A 19,209-nucleotide genomic window follows, 5' to 3' on the forward strand; every position below is an offset into this window, starting at 1 on the left:
AAACTGAAAGAGTTTATTATTAGTCTAAGCGTGCCAGAGTGCTGTCCATTGTGATAGGCAAGCAGCATGAACGGTTAGTGCATAATCTGATGCTGGAACAGGGATATTGGTTAAATCAAAGGTAGTTGGATTTTTTGCTGCTTTATCGGCCAGTTCATTGCCTAAAATACCGGAATGGGCTGGAATCCAGCAAAAAGTGACCAGTTGGTTGCGTTCTTTAATTTGCAGTAATAAGCTTCTGATTTCATCTAGAACAGGGTGAACTTTATCTGAAGAATTATATAATGACATGATTGGGCTGAGGGAATCAGTGTAAATAACTGATTTTAAGGAACTGTCAGAATAGAGATTTTCTAAAGCTAGTTTAATTGCATATAATTCAGCAGAAAATATACTAAATTCTGATGGAAGGGAAACTGATACAGTTGTATTCGGAAACACTGCAGCTGCTCCAACATTTGAATTAGATTTAGAGCCATCTGTATAAATTGGGAAGAAATCAGTATATCTTTAAGTGTGAATTTTCCTGTGCGGACGTGCCTTTCTGCCGCTCTTGGAATAGAGAAGTTTTTTCTGATTTATTTTCTGCTTTATTAGTTTAAATTGACATATTAACTTATTTCTAGAGTAGCTTTATATTCCTATTTACGGTACTTAAAGTTAAAATAACTTAGATAGAGATTTTGTAGGTATTACTTAGTATCGGAAAGGGTATCAAATCCACGTGTTTACCGTTCATAAACGGCCGCCATTGTTACGTGAAAATTAATCAGTAAAATCTATTAATCTTGTCGAACTTCATTGGCAATTAAATTGTAATTTTAACTATACATATAACCACTTAGGTTACGGAACATAAATAATTAGTAAAAATAAATAATTAATACATAACTTGATACAGAAGTTATATAAAGGGATTTCGTAGATAACACTCGTTACTGAAGCGCGATACAGCATATCCGGAATTCGATAGCATTAGCTTTGTATAGTATAGTGCATAATATAATATTGTCAATTAATCAGTACATCTATTAATCTTGTTAAACTTCATTGTCAATTAAATTGTACTTTTAACTATATATATATAACGACTTAGAGTACAAACGTAACAAATAATTAATACATACTTGATACGGAAGTTATATAAAGGGAACTCGTAGATAACACTCGATACCGAAAAATAAATATAGCGTTATAACTGTGTTAAGATACAAGTTTAAGGTTTTAATTTTGTTCTGAAATTGTAATTTTATTGACATTTAAATCGAAATCATGACTCTGACCAGAGCAGCAAAGCAAAAGGCTCAAGCTAATGGGAGTGCTGTGACTCAGGGGAAAACTGAGGGGGGGCGGTTGCCCCCTGAATCACGGCCTTTTAAGATGCACTGTTTGCTTGATGTTTGCGGAGCAATCGGGTACGGGACATGATACTGCCATGGGGGATGTCTTTGTGTGTGCACGATGCAAGGAGTGCAAGGAAATTAGGCGACAACTCGGCGTTGTTATGGGCCTATATGAGACCTTGAAGGACAGGGTGGATGCCCTCGAAGGAAATAAATTGAGGGGCCCATCAAGCTCTCAGCTGCCCACATCAACACCAGAGCTTGGACTTGGTCATCTTGCAACACAGAGGCAGCCCCCAAGGCAGAATGCGCTGGTCCAACAGGAACTAGTAGTTGTTGGTGACTCAATTGTCAGGGAAACGGGGAACATGCTTTGTAAAAAGGATAGGTGGAAGAGGACCAGGGTATGTCTGCCAGGGGCAAAGGTTGATGACGTTGTAGAGCAGATATCATCTTTTAAGGGCACAAAAGGTGATATAGTTGTACACGTTGGCACTAATGATATTAAGAGTAGGAGACCAGCGGAATTACTTAACAAGTACAGGTCACTGTTGAAAAAAAGCCATGAAGTAGGGTTGAATTTGAAAGTGTCTGCAATTCTGCCCAGACACGATAGGAGGGAGTATATGATGAGAGCCTTGTCGATCAATTCGGCCCTGGAAAGATTGTGCAAGGCTCAAGGGGTAGAATTTTTTTCAGCCTGGACTGTACTTGTTAACAGGAGAGATTGCTTCTACAGGGATGGGATACACTTAAATAGAAAGGGTGCAAGAATATTTGCTGATGCTATCGAGGCAGTGTTAGGTGGGTCGGAAAACTGCTAGCTTGGGGGGAGACAAAGACTAATGGATTAACAGTAGCCATTGGCAGAGGTGAAAGAGATTCTTGCACTGCTTCTATTGGAATGAGCAGAAGCCTGAAAAACAAGATGCAGGATATTTCAGAGACTGCTGGAAGTCATTGCGGTACAAGTAAACACATGGGTTGTGTTAGGGTAGCTAAGAATAGAAACAGGTGCATGTATACTTGCGTGTACACTAATGCTAGGAGTTTAGTAAATAAACTTGATGAATTTGAGGTATTACTCAAAACATCAAAGGCAGATATTGTTGGGATATCAGAGACGTGGTGTCACACAGATATAAGGAATGCAGAACTGGAATTTGGGGAGTACGTCTACAGAAAGGATAGGAAGGGAGGAGGGGTTATGCTATTAGTTAAAAAACACATAAAATCCAAGGAAGTGAAGCCAGTTGACATCGCTGGACAGTGCAGTGTTGAGTCAGTTTGGTGTGACATAAGCATAGGTAAATCAAAATTGAGAGTAGGAGTGTGCTATAGGCCTAATGACTCTGATGAGTATAATAAGATACTGTACAGGGAAATAGAATGGGCCAGTAAATCAGAGAGTCTTATAATGGGGGATTTTAATTTCCCAGATATTGACTGGAATTTGTGGGTTGGTCACTCACACACTAGCAAGGCTTTTGTGGATTTATTGGATGATTGTTTTCTACACCAGCATGTTCGGGAGGCAACTAGAGGGAGTAATACTCTTGATCTAATTATCAGTAGTGATTCTTCATGCATTAGGAATCTGCAGATAAATGAACCACTGGGTGGCAGTGATCACAGTGTGCTGAAGTGGGATTTACTCAAGGAGGTAACTACCATCAGAGGTAAAGGGAAGGGTTTTTGCTTTCGTAAAGGCGACTATGATGGTCTGAGACAGTATTTAAATTCTATACAGTGGGACCAACTGATGATGTTACCAACAGCAAATTCAAAATGGGAAGCATTCAAGGAACTAATCTTGGAAGCTACCAGGCTTTACATACCAACCAAGAAATATTGTTCAAGGTTCAGGCCTAAATGGTTGTCAGATGAACTAATGAGACATATGGCAGAGAAGAAAAATGCATGGAATACATACAAATTAATGGGTGACGTGGAAGCCTATGAAAGATATAAGTTGGTCTGTAACCAAGTCACAAAGGAGATTAGGCAGGCAAAGGCAGATTATGAGAAATCCTTGGCAAAGGATGCAAAGAAAAACAGAAAAGAGTTCTTTACCTATTTAAACTCAAGAAGGAAAGGGATGAATCAGATTGGTCCACTGGATGTTGATGGTTCAACAGTTGAGGATCCAGCTCAGGTGGCTAACAATCTAAACGAGTATTTTGCATCTACATTCACACATGAGGAGTTATTCAGGAAGGGGAATGTCGTAGGTGAAGTAAACATTGGCAGTGAGCTAGATGATTTTCTAATAACTGAGAGGAAAGTGGAGGAGAAATTGTTGAGGATAAACATAAAAAAGGCACCCGGGGTGGATGAGATCTATCCAGTTATATTAAAGGAGGCAGCAAAGGAAGTAAGCAAACCCCTAGCCATAATTATGAGAGCTTCTTTGGACTCAGGGGAGGTACCCATGGACTGGAGATGTGCAAATGTAACCCCAATTCACAAAGGAGGATCAAAGGCTGACACAAGTAATTATAGACCTGTTAGTTTAACTTCGGTTCCAGGAAAATTAATAGAGGCACTGGTTAAAGAAGCACTGCAGGATCATCTGGACAAGAATTCAGTTTTAGCTCAGACACAGCATGGGTTTGTTAAGGGCAGGTCTTGTCTGACCAAATTGATTGGATACCACGATGTAGTCACAAAAGAACTGGATGCAGGGAATAACTTTGATATTATATATTTGGATCTTAGAAAGGCTTTTGATACTGTTGCACATGGAAGACTGCTGCACAAATTGGAGAAGTGTGGCATTTGAGGCAAATTGCTGCTATGGATAAAGGGATGGTTGAGTGGCAGAAGACAGAGAGTGGTAATCAATGGACACTGCTCAACGTGGACTAATGTTATTAGTGGAGTTCCTCAGGGTTCAGTGTTGGGTCCATTGTTGTTTTCTGTATTTATAAATGATATTGATGATGGTGTATCAGGCTTAATGTCCAAGTTTGCAGACGATACAAAGGTTGGCAGGGTTGTTAAGGACACTACTGATACTATGCTGCTGCAACAGGATCTGGAAAGGTTGAGCAGATGGGCTGAGAGGTGGCAAATGAAGTTTAACATTGACAAATGTAAAGTACTACATATGGGAAACAGTAACCCCAGATCAACGTATCAACTCTGTGGTACTACGCTGACAGTGGTAGAGAATGAAAAGGACCTGGGGGTAATTGTGCAGGCAGATATGAAGTTCTCTGAGCAGTGCAGACGAGCTGCAAGAGTAGCTCATGGTGTCTTGTCAATGATATACAGGAATTTTTCTAGCAGGGACAGGGATGTGATTATTCCCTTGTATAAGGCATTGGTCAGGCCACACCTTGAGTACTGTATACAGGTCTGGAGGCCTCATTTCAAGAAGGATGTAGAGCTGCTGGAACGAGTACAGAGAAGGGCAACAAGATTAGTGAATGGAACAAAGGGTTGCTCTTACGAAGAAAGGCTTAAGTTTTGCAAATTACAGAGCCTGGAGACTAGGCATCGCCGAGGTGATCTGATAGAGGTGTACAAGGCTTTGAATGGCTTGAGCATGCTCAATGCCGATGGGATTCTTCCTCTTGCTCAGAATAATCACCTGAGAGGGCATAAATTCAAATTGAGGAAGGACGGATGTCGGATAGATGTGCGGAAATTCGCCTTTAGCCAGCGGGTAGTTGGTTTGTGGAATAGACTTCCATTGCTTGTTGTTGAAGTTGATAGCCTAAACAAATTTAAGGCTCAGCTGGACAGGTATTTCGAACGAATTGAGGGGTGAAATGGGAGTAGTGGTTGGTTTTTTTTTTTTTTTTTTTTTTGGCTGATGCTGAATAAGCTTGCTTTCTTGCATCATATGCCTCTACTAATGCTAATGCTAATTGCATGAATTTGGTTGACATTTGATGCTTGCAAAGTATTCTTTCTCCATTGACAGAGGTAAGTGTCACAGGTTGGAAGAGGAGGAGGAGCCCATGGTGGCTGAGTATAGGTTGCTACCTGCTTTACGGAATGAACGGAAATATTCCAAACTTGCACCAATTCAAGGAGGCGAAAACCAGCTGGCTTTACTATGCTAGGTTTGTTTCTGTATAGGATTTCTAACGGTGGGTTGAAAAGGTATGACTGAACGGGATGAGAGGCACAACTTTGTATCTTGACAGCATATTTGAGTAACAGTGTTTTCCTGCGTAAAGTTAGTGGGGGCTCGTGAGCATCAATGTAGAGACTATGTGCTGGCGATGTTCTGAATGCACCAATTGCAATTCTCAAAGCACTGTGCTGAATTTTTTTTTTTTTTTTTTTGGTAGTTGTTAGCACATCGGCTTCTGTGGCCATAATGCACCTCCCAAGGTTTTTGCAGTACTTTGATCCCGAGGCAGGATTCGAACCCGCGACCTTTGGGTTGCCAGGCAGGCACTTTACCCACCTGGCTAGCCCGGTGGGCCTGTGCTTAATTGGATCAAGCCAGCATAATGCACTCTTTCTGGCAGAATCATAGATTGGAGCACCATAATCGAGACGGGATCTGATTAATGCTCTGTATAAACAAAGAAGCGAGGTACGATCTGCACACCACGTTTGGGCAGATAAAGCTCTGAGTATGTTTAACTTTTTTAGACATGAAGTCCGTACATTTTTAATATGATCTAGGAAATTTAACTTGTTGTCAAGGATTAATCCATGAAATCTGATGTTGCTGGTGACTGGGACAAAGATGTTAGAAATTTGAAGTTTGTATTGCCTACAGAAGTGGATGGCAACTGTTTTCTGCTGCAAGAGCCGATACCCGTTGAGGCTCGCCCATTGTTGAATTTTATTAAGTGATATCTGAAGCTGTCTTTCAATAGACCATGTTTTGAGAATGACAGGAGATGGAAAGGTCATCTGCATAAAGGTAAGTCTCAACTGTATTTGGAAGCTGCTTAGTGATAAAATCTATTCTCAGAGCAAAAAGAGTGGCACTCAGTATTGATCCCTGTGGAACACCTTCTTCCTGGATGAAAGTTGTGAAAAGGGCATGTTGGTATCGAACTTGAAATGATCTAGTATGTAAGAAGTTCTGAACAAATACAGGAAGGTTGCCTCGTAGTCCGAGAAGGTAAAGATCACTAAATATACCATACTGCCAGGTGGTATCAAAAGCCTTCTCTATGTCTATTGAAACCATTACTAGATGTTCATGTTTGACAAAAGCATTACGGATGGCAAATTCAGCCTTGACCATAAGATCTAAGCATGACCTGTTTTGACGAAAGCCATATTGACTATGGCTCATTAGCTGTTCCGACTCAATGATCCAGACGAGTCTTCTGTGGATAATTTTCTCAAGAATTTTGCTGAGGCAGCTTGAGAGAGATATGGGTCTATAGCTATTGGGGTTGGGTGGATCTTTTCCAGGAATGCCAAAATTGTAGAGTGATGCCAAGAAGCTGGAAAAACATTTTCTAAAAATATGCGATCATAAAAGACCAGGAGGTAGCGCAAAGCTTTGTCATCAAGATGTTGTAGCATGACATAATAAATCCCATTTGGCCCGGCAGCACCATTGCGGGCGGTTTTAATGACATGTAAAAGTTCAGAATATTGCAGAGGTTTGTTATATGGGAGAAGACGGGCAGTTTGAAAATGAATAGCATGCTTTTCTTCAGTGTTTTTAATTCTTTGGAATGATGTAGGATAGGCTGTTGCTGCTGAGATTTTGGCAAAAGTATTGACCAAAGCATTAGCTATATCTACTGGATTAGAGAGATCTTTCCCATTCCAAGAGGATTGGAGAAGGTATGGTAGGAAACTTACCAGACAGCTGTCTAATTTTTTTCCATATTATTTTGGAATCAGTATTTCTGTGAAAACTGGAGGCAAAACGGGTCCAGGATTCTTTCTTTGCTTGCTTTTGTATGAAGCGTGCTTTTGCCCTTAATTTCTTATAATTAATGAGATTGAATGTGCTCGGACATTGCCGAAACAAATTCCAGGCTTTATTTTTTGCTCTCTTTGCTGTGGTGCATTTGTCATTCCACCAGTAATTATGATGCTTTTGGCCCGGGGGATTTGATAGTGGTATTGTGTTCTTAGCTACATTTAGAAGATGCGACGTGATGTAATCTGTCGCATCATCAATATGTTGGAGGCCGATTTTTTCCTCATCAAGGTCGATTGATGATTGAAATTTTGCCCAGTCTGCTCGGACAAATTTCCACTTTCTGCAGGGTTGAATTGAAGGAGTCTTTGCTTTCAGAAAGTTGCATACTATTGGGAAGTGGTCACTGCCCATGGGATCAGTTATATCATTCCACTATGGTTGGGACTAGTACTGGTGAACAAATTGAGAGATCTATTGCTGAAGTGTGTCCTGCTGGGAGCTGTATGTGTGTCGGTGCACCAGTATTGAGTATACTGAAATTTAGTGCCTCTAGAAAGCTTTCAATTAGTCGGCCCCATCTATCCAATTTAGGAGAGCCCCATAATGGGTGGTGCCCGTTAAAGTCCCCTAATATACAGAGAGGTGGAGGTATCTGTATAAAGAGGTCTTCAAGATCTTTTAAAGAGTAAGTACGGTTTGATGGTAGGTAGATTGAGACAAGTGTTATTGCACTATGGAGAGTTATGTGAACAGCAACAGCTTCTATTTCAGTTTGGAGTGGGATATGTCTAGTTGGGATCTTCAAGTTTACTAGGATTGCTACACCACCATGGGCAGCATTAGTGGTATTTCGATCTCTTCGATAAAGGCAACAGTTCTTTATCGAAGGAGAAATTTGTGAGGTCAGGTAAGTTTCCTGTAGACAGAAGGCAACTGGAGAATATCGGTTAATTAGGTATTTAATATCGTCAGTGTTGCAACGAAAACCTCTGCAATTCCATTGTAAGATACTATGGTTCATTTAGGTTTAGTTGAGGATGATTCATCAGACTTTTTTGTTTGAGCACTTTTTGTGGTCTTTTTTTTTGGGAAGCTGGGGCACCCAGTATCCATAGTGTCATTTGCATGAAGTTCTAGTATGGGTTCTTCAAGATCTGAGTATACATCTACTTCCATACTATTGGTGGACGATTCAGGTTTCTTATTGTCTTTGGTAGTTTTTAATTTTTCTTTATCATGCGAGACTGTCCAAGTATCAGTTGGGATGCTGATTGGAGTGTTGGTCGATTCACTGGTTTTAGTTTGATGTGTGTCTTTTTCTGAATCAGATAATGCATTTTTAACCCAATTAGCCATAGATGTGCTGGGGCGTATTGATACATCTGTTTGTACTGCTGTTGAATTAAAGCTTCGAGTGTGAGATGCAAATGAACGACTGGGCATCGTCAACATTACCTGTCTGCGTGCCTCGGGGTATGTGACTTTGTGTTCAATTTTATATTTTTGAATTTCTTCCCTGTTGTCCACATTTCACAGGATTTTGAAAATGCTAGGTGACTTTCTTTGCAGTTGGGGCAAATGGGACTTGATGCTGAACAGTCTGCTTGTGTATGTTCCTTGGAACCACAGATAGGACAAATAGCTTCTCCTTTGCATGCTTGTTGGGAATGTCCATATTTTTGGCATTTAAAACAACGAATGGGATTAGGAATATAAGCCCGAATTCGGCAGTTTAAATAGCCAGCTTTTACTGAGGATGGCAAATCTGGGGGTACTGAAGGTTAAAATGATTGACCTAGTTGGGAGGAGATTTCCATCTTTTTTAGTCATTATGCATTTGGCGTTGGTTACTTTTTGATTACTCAGTTCTTGAACTAATTCCTCTTCTGATATTGTAAGTAGGTCCCATTCGGTTATAACGCCTTTCGAGGAATTTAAGGTGTTGTGTGGAGTAATAGATACTGGCAGGCCACCGAATGTCGTTGTTTTGAGTAGCCACTCGGAATGTTTGGAGTTGGCTGTTTCAATTAATAGGTCTCCAGATTGCAGTTGTTTAACCATTTCTGGTGTTCCAGCAATCAATTCCAGAAATCTTTGGATGACGAATGGTGATAATTTGCCGACAGGTTGGTTGGAGAGAGAGAGTGTATCACCAGAAAGTTTGGCATTTCATTGCACTGCACTTCTCTTCGGAGCCTTTTTGGTTGGTTCAGGTCTTCATCATTTGGTTTATCTAGCCTTGAGTTTGAAGGCTCTAGAGGTAGATAGTCATTTTTATCCATCATTGCTCCTTTTAGCCCTGGGGGATAACTTTTCCCCCAGATTACTGGCCCTGCCACGAGGAGGCAGGAGCAGTGCCGCTCGGAGGCCAAGTGGTTGAAGTGTTAGTTGATTAATAGAACAAGAAATATAGAAGAAAGAAAGGTGTGTTTCCTTTCTGTGGTCTAACTTGTGATTTTCAAGTATAGAACTGGTTTTAAAGAAAGGCTGTTGATAGAAATGTACAAACTTGAAAGGAAATAACTTCAATCACTTTACAAGAGCACTCTATATATCACAAGAATATCGCTTGGCCTCGAAATACGCTTGGCACCCGGGGACCCACCTTAGTGTAGTGCCACAAAGTTGGTAGTACACTACTATACGGGAAGCCCTCTGGGGTTACCGTATTTGCAGTGTTTACATTTTTCAATGTTAAACTTCAGTTGCCACTTCTCAGCCCATCTGCCCAAATTTTCTAGATTCTGTTGCAGTAGCACACTGTCATTAACAACCCTGGCAACCTTTGTATCATCTGCAAACTTGGACATTAAGCCTGATATATCTTCATCGATATCATTGATAAATATACAAAACAACAGTGGGCCCAACACCGAACCCTGTTGGACTCCACTAATGACATTAGTCCACGAAGAGCAGCGTCCATTGATCACCACTCTCTGTCTTCTCCCACTCAACCACCCTTTTATCCATTGTAGCAACTTACCCTTAATATCATACTGCTCCAATTTGTACAGTAATTTTCCATGAGCAACAGTGTCAATTTTTCCTGAAATCCAAGTATATGATATCAAAATTATTTTTTTGCATCCAGTTCCTTTGTAACCACATAGTATCCAATCAAATTCATTAGACAAACTTTCCCTTAACAAACTCATGCTGTGTCTGAATTATTACTGCAGCCTTGCCTAGATGATCCCGTAAGGCAAAAGTGCAATAACACACGTTTGAGTTGACAGTGGTTTCAGCCCACATGAAGAATAAATATAGTTAATGACTGCATTCTTATCTAAATGACTGAAAGATTTAGTTATAAACTCCTCTAACCTGTGTGACCACACCAGAGTATAAACAGAACAATTTACTTAACTCTGTATACAAGGATTTAATGCTTGCTATAGTAAGCACCAGAGCAAGCATTAAACATTAACAAGCGTAGGTATCTTTGAGTGCTATGACAAAAGAGAAATGAAACCTATGGCTTGGTCAAGAAGTTCAGTGAATGTAACAAAAAAAGTTTTATTCAATGATAAATGCAGCATTAGCAGCTAGCATTTCATATAACTGTGAATGAAAACGTTTACATACGAAAACATACATGTAACTAGAAAGTATGGAATGTATAGGGTGTTTCAAAATTATGTGCATAAAATTCTAGCCCCAAATTAAGAAAAAAAATATACACACATCTGGACAGTTAGGAACTACAGCTGTTTGAATTTTAAAAAATAGCTATATAGTTTTATTATTCTTATTTATTTATTTTTAAATGGGCAGGACGATGACAGCTGTTCAGTACTCACTTAATGGTAGAGCAACAACTATAGTCCTAGGGAAAAGAACTAGAACTAATTGCTACTCTAGGTTGTTCTCTAGTCAAATGATTTAAATGTGTTTCTCTAGTCCAGTCCACTTTTTTTTTTATTTCTGAGGAATAACTGAAAGAAATATATTTTCTTTAGTCATTTGCTATTGAATGAATGGAAACTCTCCACTCATCATATGGAATTTAGCTGCTAGGTTTACTCAGTTTTGTCTCTCTTGTGTGTTTGCCACGAGTGTGCCCCATCCCCACCTCACACCTGCTTGTTGCCGTCCTGACATTACATAGTCAGAATCATAACATGTGGGACCCACCCATTTAGGACCTAAAAAACAATTTAAAAAAAAAAAAAAAGTTCATGTAAACAAGGTCTGATTTCACCTTGTTTCTGAGTTACAGCCATTTTTGTGTTCCAGCAAATGCTCAAAATGTCCACCATGCACCTGAATACAAGTTTTCAAATGCCTCATTATAAACCTCCTCACCCGTGCTGATGTATTTACCGCCGTCTGAAACTTATTTTCTAAATGAAGTTTCCTAAAGGCATTCATGTACTCTCTGAAAGGTCTTATTTGGAAGATGAAGATTAGGGAAGTTTTCGGCATACAGACATCTTGCTTCAGCTGCATTTCATATAGCAAGTTCATAACTTTTTGATTTTAGGTCCAAAATCTATTACTAAGTGAGTCTCACATGTTATGATATACCCTGTATATCCTACTTAGGGTCCCAATGGAAAATTTCCCAGTGGCTCAATCTGTCTAGGCTATAGTCTGTTGAATATTCTAGTACTACAACAGTATAACTATCTCTCACATTGGCAACCAATAAGAATATCCACTGCTTTCAGGCTATATATAAACAATTTTGTATATGGCTCTATACACTATTAAGATTATTGATTAAACATTTGAAAAAAAATAATTTAACATGTTAACTTTAGCTGACTATTAAAAATTAATATTACCCCTGATAAAAATATAGGTAATAAAAAAAATAATAATGAAATAACTGTATTTGCAAAAAGTTTAGAAAATTCAAGCTTACCCTTGTTAAATGAACTTTCCAAATGATCTCTGGATTGAACTTGAAAGGAGGCATGCTCTAGAAAACAAATTCTACAGCTATTGAAAAGGTTTCCATATATAAAATATCCTTAATTATCTCACAAACTATTCTGCAATTTAGGTATGTAATAACACTGGAAATAAAGTCGTGGCCAGCACCAATTTATTTCTATAATTTTGAAATTAAGATCTTTGTTCTTCTGGTCTCCACCATTTTGTCATAAAGTATTAGTAGTGGCAAATGATGCAAGAAAGTAAGTTTAAAAAGCATCATACAAAAATAAATAAATAATACACCCATCCATACCCCTTCCCCAAGAATTTGTCTAGCTCTTCCTTAAATTTATTCAAACAACAAAATTCCACAACAGATGGAAGTTATATGGATTTGTTCCGACAATAAACCGCTCATTGGCTGAAGGCAAACTTGTACACATCTACCTGCAACTGAATTTCCTCAACTTGAATTTATGCTCCTTCATGTATGTAGTCTCAGCAAGAAGAAGGAATGCCATCAACATTTAGCTTACTAAATCCATTCAAGGCCTTGACACCTCAAATACTTCACCCCACAGAAACCTACTCTCTGAATAATGATTTTTTTTTTTATGAAAACCCCAAACACGAGAGGTATTAGAACCTATTGTATATAGTACTGTGCTTGGGTTGGAGGTTGAGAAGAAGAAAGAAGATATTTGTTGACATTAGACTTGAACTTCTGTAAACTACTTTTCAGGAAATACGTTTCAAGGAAGGTTGTTCCAGAAAATGGCAGTTAAATGAATAAACGAGGAAGATGAAAAGTTGGTTCTGTGAGTTTGAAGTTGGACAGTAAATGGATGTTGGCTGGTGGCAGCTCGTGTTCAGACTGTTTTGAAAGAGAGCACGGGAATTATAGAAGCCAATCCAGAAGAACAGTGCCCGTGGCAGTATCTGTAGAAAAGGCATGCAGCAGAAACAGTACGTCTATGAGACAGCAAGTGGAGAGAATCTGTTAGAGAGGAGTCATAAATTAACCTAACTGCCCTCTTCTGAATAAAAACTAGAAGCCTGAGAGAGGTTTTGGAGGCAACCGCCCCAGATGTTTGTTTGTTTGTTATTTGGTTTTTAGGAGCATTAGCAACTACGGGGATATTGCTCCGGGAATATGCGGTGGTCATTTCCTGACCTTTCCGCATCCTCCGTATTTGGTGGTCACAGGCTCGAACCCTGGTCTAATCAAGAAGCGTGTACTACGCACTGCTGCTCCTGCTCACCTGGCTACGGAGGCACCCTGCCCCAGACGTGGGAACAATGGAACAATATTCCATGGTAGAGCAAATTTGCAATTTGTACAGAGTGAAAATCTGTTTGGAAGAAAAGTAACGCCGAGAACAAAAGAGAAAACCAAGATTTTTAGATGCAGAGGAAGCAATATTTGTAATGTGCTTGTGCCAAGAGAGATCAGAAGTCGGGGTAATCACCAAAAGAGATATATCATTTTGCTTAGAAATCGGAGTGCCAGCAAAGATAAGAATAGGAGCAGAAGAATCCTTTTTTTTGCGAGATATAAGACAGGACTGAATTTTAGGATTAAAATCATCTAAGCTGTCTTTGCCCCGCTGCAGAATTACCTGGAGATCGGCATTTAAGGAATTGGTAGCGGGGCAAGGTTTCTCAAAATGGAAAGTGGAATGCAATGTGCTATCATCAGCAGCCGACCGGGCTAGCTGGGTGGGTAAAGTGCCTGCCTGGCAACCCAAAGGTCGTGGGTTCGATTCCCGCCTCGGGCTTGGATCAAAGTACTGCCAAAACCTTGGGAGGTGCATTATGGCCACAGAAGCCTATGCACCAACAACTACCAAAAAAAAAAGCTATCATCAGCAAAACTATGGATAGGATTTCCAGTCAATGGAAGAAGGTCATTAATATACAAGAGGAAAAGAGTGGAGGGGAAAGTACTGAATCTTGGGGAACACCAGCATTAGTCAAGAAGTTAGAAGACAGACATGTATCACTCTCAGTGAGCGATCAGAGAGAAAACTGGATAGCCAATTACAAAAAACAGTTGGCAAACCATAAAACAGAAGCTTGTTTAGAAGACCTTTATGCCAAACACAATCAAAAGCCTTTGAGATGTCAAGAGCAATTGCTTGTGTTTCACTGAACTTTTCCATTGAATTTGTCCATAAATGGGTAACATAAGCCAGAATATCACCAGTCAGTGGATCAACACTGATGGAATCCATAGTGGCGATCATTGATCAGACAGAAGGTTTCTAGATAGTTTAAGAGTGGGCAGTTAATTGATTTCTCCATTACTTTAGAAAGACTAGAAGTAATTGAAATGGTATGATAATTGCATGAGAGGGATTTGTCACCCTTATTAGGAACTGGCTGGATATGAGCAAATTTTCAAGCAGAAGGAAAAACATCTTTTGAATAAGAAAGGGAAAAAGGCGGCAAAGAACAGGAGTAAGTTCAAGAGCACAGGTTTTGAGAACAAGTGGAGAAATACCATCAGGACCTGGAGCTTTCTTAGCATCAAGATTCGTCAAAATTCTTTTGAAGGTAGACCACAGGAGGCATTGAATGGAGCGTGTTGGAAATGGTGGGAGATGTTTTACCAAGATCATTAATACTTGAGTTGGAAGAAAAATTGGATGCTAGCAGGTCAGCTTTATCCTTGACTAAAGTGAAAACAGAACCATCTGATTTTGACAGGTGGGAGCAGAGATGGAAAAAAGTTGCGGCCAATAGCTTTGGCAAGAGACCAAAATGATCGGCTACCATTAGGTCAAGCAAGTTTTCTACTCTTAGCCTGTTCAAAATCTAGTTTGGACTGATTAATAACTTCCTTTAACAATTGTTCCGAGCTTTGGTGTAGGCAGAAAATGAAACTGAAGAATTGGAAACAAGCCAATTACGTTATGCCAAGTTCTTCTCTTGAAAAGCCTTAGCACATTTATTGGAAAACCAAATTTTAGATAAAGGAAAAGATTTTAAAGTGCAGTGTGGAATAAAGGATTCCATTACTAGAAGAATACTTTCACTGACACAATCTGAATTGACATTGACATCAGAACTCCATATCTACAAGTTTTGAAACAGTAATGCAGCCAAGGAAAAGAAGAAAAGAAATCTCACAGGTCATCCCATTTTGCATTCTTGTAATGCCAAACAACACGACATTGGGAATAGCCATGAGATAAAGGCTCCATTGGAGAAGAGACAATCACCATGTTGTGATCTGAGGTGCCTAATGGATCACTCACTTCGACCGTGTACTTAGAAGGGTTGTTTGTGAGGAAAAGATCAAGCGCGTTGGCTGTATGGTTAGGATTGTCCAGTATTCTTGTAGATAAATGAACAATCTGTGCAAGGTCATTAGAAATTGCAAAAGCCTCAGCATCTCGACCAGCTGGGTTGGTGTGACCAGAAAATGGAAGCCAGCTGAAGTTGTGAACATTGAAATCACCAAGGAAAATTACCTCACTGTTAGGAAAATTGGACTGGAGAAAGTCAAGTTGCAAAGAGAGGAAGTCAAAGAGCTCCAAGTGATTAATGGAGTTGGGAGAATGGTAGAGACAACAGATGAATTTGACAAGACTATGACAGGGAATGTCGGAACGAACATATGCACAAGTACCACCTTTGACGCAAAAGGAATCATACAGCAAATAATTTGAGCAACTGAGATGAGTAGTAGTTGAGTCAACCGATAACTGAGATTCTGTCAGAAAAAGTACATGGGGTTTGGCAGACTGCAAGTGGAAATGGACATTGTTGAGATTAAAATTGAGACCATGTATATTTGTGAAATGAACTAGGAAGTGTTTGGGAGGTTTACATCTTTTTGCAGATAAGCTTACTCTATTAGTTTGACAATTCATGGTGTATTCAATAGTAAGAAAAAGTGGGAGGGCACATGCTGTATGAAGTAATGAAATTTTTGGACATGGCGTACACATGGTAAGAATATACCCAGAGCCTTGACATAACGTGGCCTCCCGCATACACACTACTCGGACTCCCTCCAGTCACTATCTGGCAGAGTAGAGGTAGCAAGATTATGCACTAGCTGGTCTGGAAGCCTCCTAAAGAATCACCAATAGGTTTGGTCCAGTGTACTAACTAGCGGCCAGCCTGCAAACACTGTTTTAGAGATGTAAAACAGTGTTTGCAGGCAGTAAAGAAGACTGGATCTTGCTATGATGTTCATCATAACCTCAAAAGTCATTAGTCATACTGCATGATGGAAGAGATGGGAATGGTTGACAGGAACTTAGCTCTGGAGGCTAAACGTGGGTTCCACCACTTCAAGCCTTCAATAAGCAAAGTGGTGGTATTGCATCGGTTGATGAGTCATCTACCACCTAGTATTGGCTGGTAACACAGAGGGGCGGCATTCTTCTATGTGGTGTGGGCGCCACACCTTGACACCTGCTTACGTCACCCACAGTGTGCTTGTGCATGGAGGTTATACCCAGGATTGCTAACAGTCCCACCAGCGTGAAGGTGCAATTAGAGGATTTGGCTGTCACAGACCATCCGGACTTTGCCAAAATTGAGTCCACTTGACTTGAATGTCACCCAAATATCAGTTCCATCGGGTAGCAAGTACAGCTGGTCTGCAATATCTGAGAGAAATGTTAACGATTAAGCTTCACACCAGCCAGAAGATAAATAAATTGAATGCTGTAACTAAAAACTTAATTTACAATAAAATAAGTATAAAATATATATTTACAATAAAAATTAAAAATATACAAATAACACTGATAAAATATACTAAAAACCTAGAAATTAAAAGCGATAAAATTTGCTGTAGCTTTCGGAGGCAACAGTCTCCTTCCTCAGCAGCATATGTTTACTGTGTGGCACATCCTTAAATAGCAAGTCCACGGCACAATCACATGGTTCCACAGTTGGAACTTTCCATTTGCGCCCCGGGATCGGAAATGGCTCGGGAGCACGCTAGCTGAAACCGTTCATCACGTCCAAGGACAATTGTTTCCAGGAGTGGGTGTAGACGTACACCGCTATCCCTATTAATAGTATTGCTAGCTGCCCCAATACGTGAACTCTCAAGCCATTTACGGTCCCAGAACCCCTGTGGATGATCTGTGATGACAGCATCCTCAGAGGAAATTTGATGTTGTTTCTTCCAGAATTTGTGTAGCAGTCTTCCATGTTATACTGTTGCACATGGAAGACTGCTACACAAATTGCAGCAGTGTGACATTGGAGGCAAATTGCTGCTATGGATAAAGGGGTGGTTGAGGGGGAGAAGACAGAGTGGTAATCAATGGACACTGCTCATCATCGTGGACTAATGTTATTAGTGGAGTCCCTCAGGGCTCCGTGTTGGGTCCATTATTGTTTTCTGTATTTATAAATGATATTGATGATGGTATATCAAGCTTAATGTCCAAGTTTGCAGACGATACAAAGGTTGGCAGGGTTGTCAAGGACACTACTGACACTATGCTGCTGCAACAGGATCTGGAAAGGTTGAGCAAATGGGCTGAGAGGTGGCAAATGAAGTTTAACATTGACAAATGTAAAGTACTACACGTGGGAAACAGCAACCCCAGAGCAACGTATCAACTCTGTGGTACTACACTGACAGTGGTAGAGAATGAAACGGACTTGGGGGTGGTTGTGCAGGCAGATATGAAGTTCTCTGAGCAGTGCAGACGGGCTGCAAGAGTAGCTCATGGAGTATTGTCAATGATATACAGGAATTTTTCCAGCAGGGATAAGGAGGTGATTATTCCCTTGTATAAGGCAATGGTCAGGCCACACCTAGAGTACTGTATACAGATCTGGAGGCCTCATTTCAAGAAGGATGTAGAGCTGCTGGAACGAGTACAGAGAAGGGCAACAAGATTAGTGAATGGAACAAAGGGGTGCTCTTACGAAGAAAGGCTTAAGTTTTGCAAATTACAGTGTCTGGAGACTAGGCACCAGCGAGGTGATCTGATAGAGGTGTATAAAGCCTTGAATGGTTTGAGCATGCTCAATGCTGATGGGATTTTTCCTCTAGCTCAGAATAATCACCTGAGAGGGCATAAATTCAAATTGAGGAAAGACAGATGTAGGATAGACGTGCGGAAATTTGCCTTTAGCCAGCGGGTGGTTGGTTGGTGGAACAGACTTCCATCCCTTGTAGTGGAGGTTGATAGCCTAAATAAGTTTAAGGCTCGGCTGGACAGGTATTTTGAACGAACAGAGGGGTGAAGTGGAAGTGGGTTGTTTTTTTTTTTTTTTTTTTGGCTGATGCTGCATAAGCTTGCTTTCTTGCATCAAATGCCTCTACTAATGCTAAATGTTCAGCCACAGCAGACTTCCCATAATTTGCAGACTTTATTGCGTTTGCATGCTCCCCCAGCCGGTCTTTCAATCGCCACCCCGTCTCACCTACAGTCCGGGCATTTGATTTCGTACACCACCCCACTGCTGGCTTCTTTGGATATGGGGTCTTTTACTCGAGATATCGCTGTGTGCAACCTCCGACCTGGGAGTTGCACACAGCGTATCTGACACCCCCGAATTACACGTGCAATGTGGTCCGACAGGCCGGATAGTAGGGAATGTATGCAGTGCTCACAGGTGCGAACTGCTCATTACGAGTGGACTCTAATGGCTCTGTCCAACACCCTCTAGGAGTAGCCGCACTTCTTGAGGTCTGCTGTGACCCGAACAATTTCATTATCTCTATCCTCGGAGGTGCTTCAGTGGGACCCCACCCTATCTATTAGAGACTTGACCACACTGTTTTTGTGTTGGCTGGCCTGTGCCGAGGTATAATGGGTATATTGACCCCGGCACATCGGCTTTCTAAATACCTTGGACTTAAGCCTGCCGCCTTCTCTAATTACCAACACGTCAAGGAATGGCAAGGTTCACACCGCTTCCACCTCTGAAGTAAATGTGATAAAAGGGGAGAAACTATTATGTACCTGATCCTCCCTCCCCCTTTGTATAATGGGAGAATGTGTCATCAACATATCTCCTCCATCTGCACATGGGAAATTCCAAATCCCCAAAAATCCTGACTTCTAAGTCCTCCATAGGTAAATTGGCCACTATGGCACTGATGGGGGAACCCAAGGCTGTGCCATGGATGGACCT

General features: G+C 40.5%; 1 protein-coding gene across 1 annotated transcript in view; it reads right to left on the minus strand.

Moving 5' to 3' along the window:
* The window catches only part of LOC150078392 (heat shock 70 kDa protein 12A-like), a 158,319-nt gene that overhangs the window by 24,683 nt on the left and 114,427 nt on the right, over positions 1-19,209 (minus strand). The window contains exon 7 of the mRNA XM_090384551.1: positions 12,074-12,130. Within this exon, the coding sequence (XP_090240677.1) occupies positions 12,074-12,130 (57 nt within the window). The remainder of the gene's footprint in view (positions 1-12,073; positions 12,131-19,209) is intronic.

The sequence above is a fragment of the Mastigoproctus giganteus genome, chromosome 11 (genome assembly GCF_048544385.1).
Source record: "Mastigoproctus giganteus isolate SK-2022 chromosome 11, ASM4854438v1, whole genome shotgun sequence".
Taxonomy (NCBI): Eukaryota; Metazoa; Arthropoda; class Arachnida; order Uropygi; family Thelyphonidae; genus Mastigoproctus; species Mastigoproctus giganteus.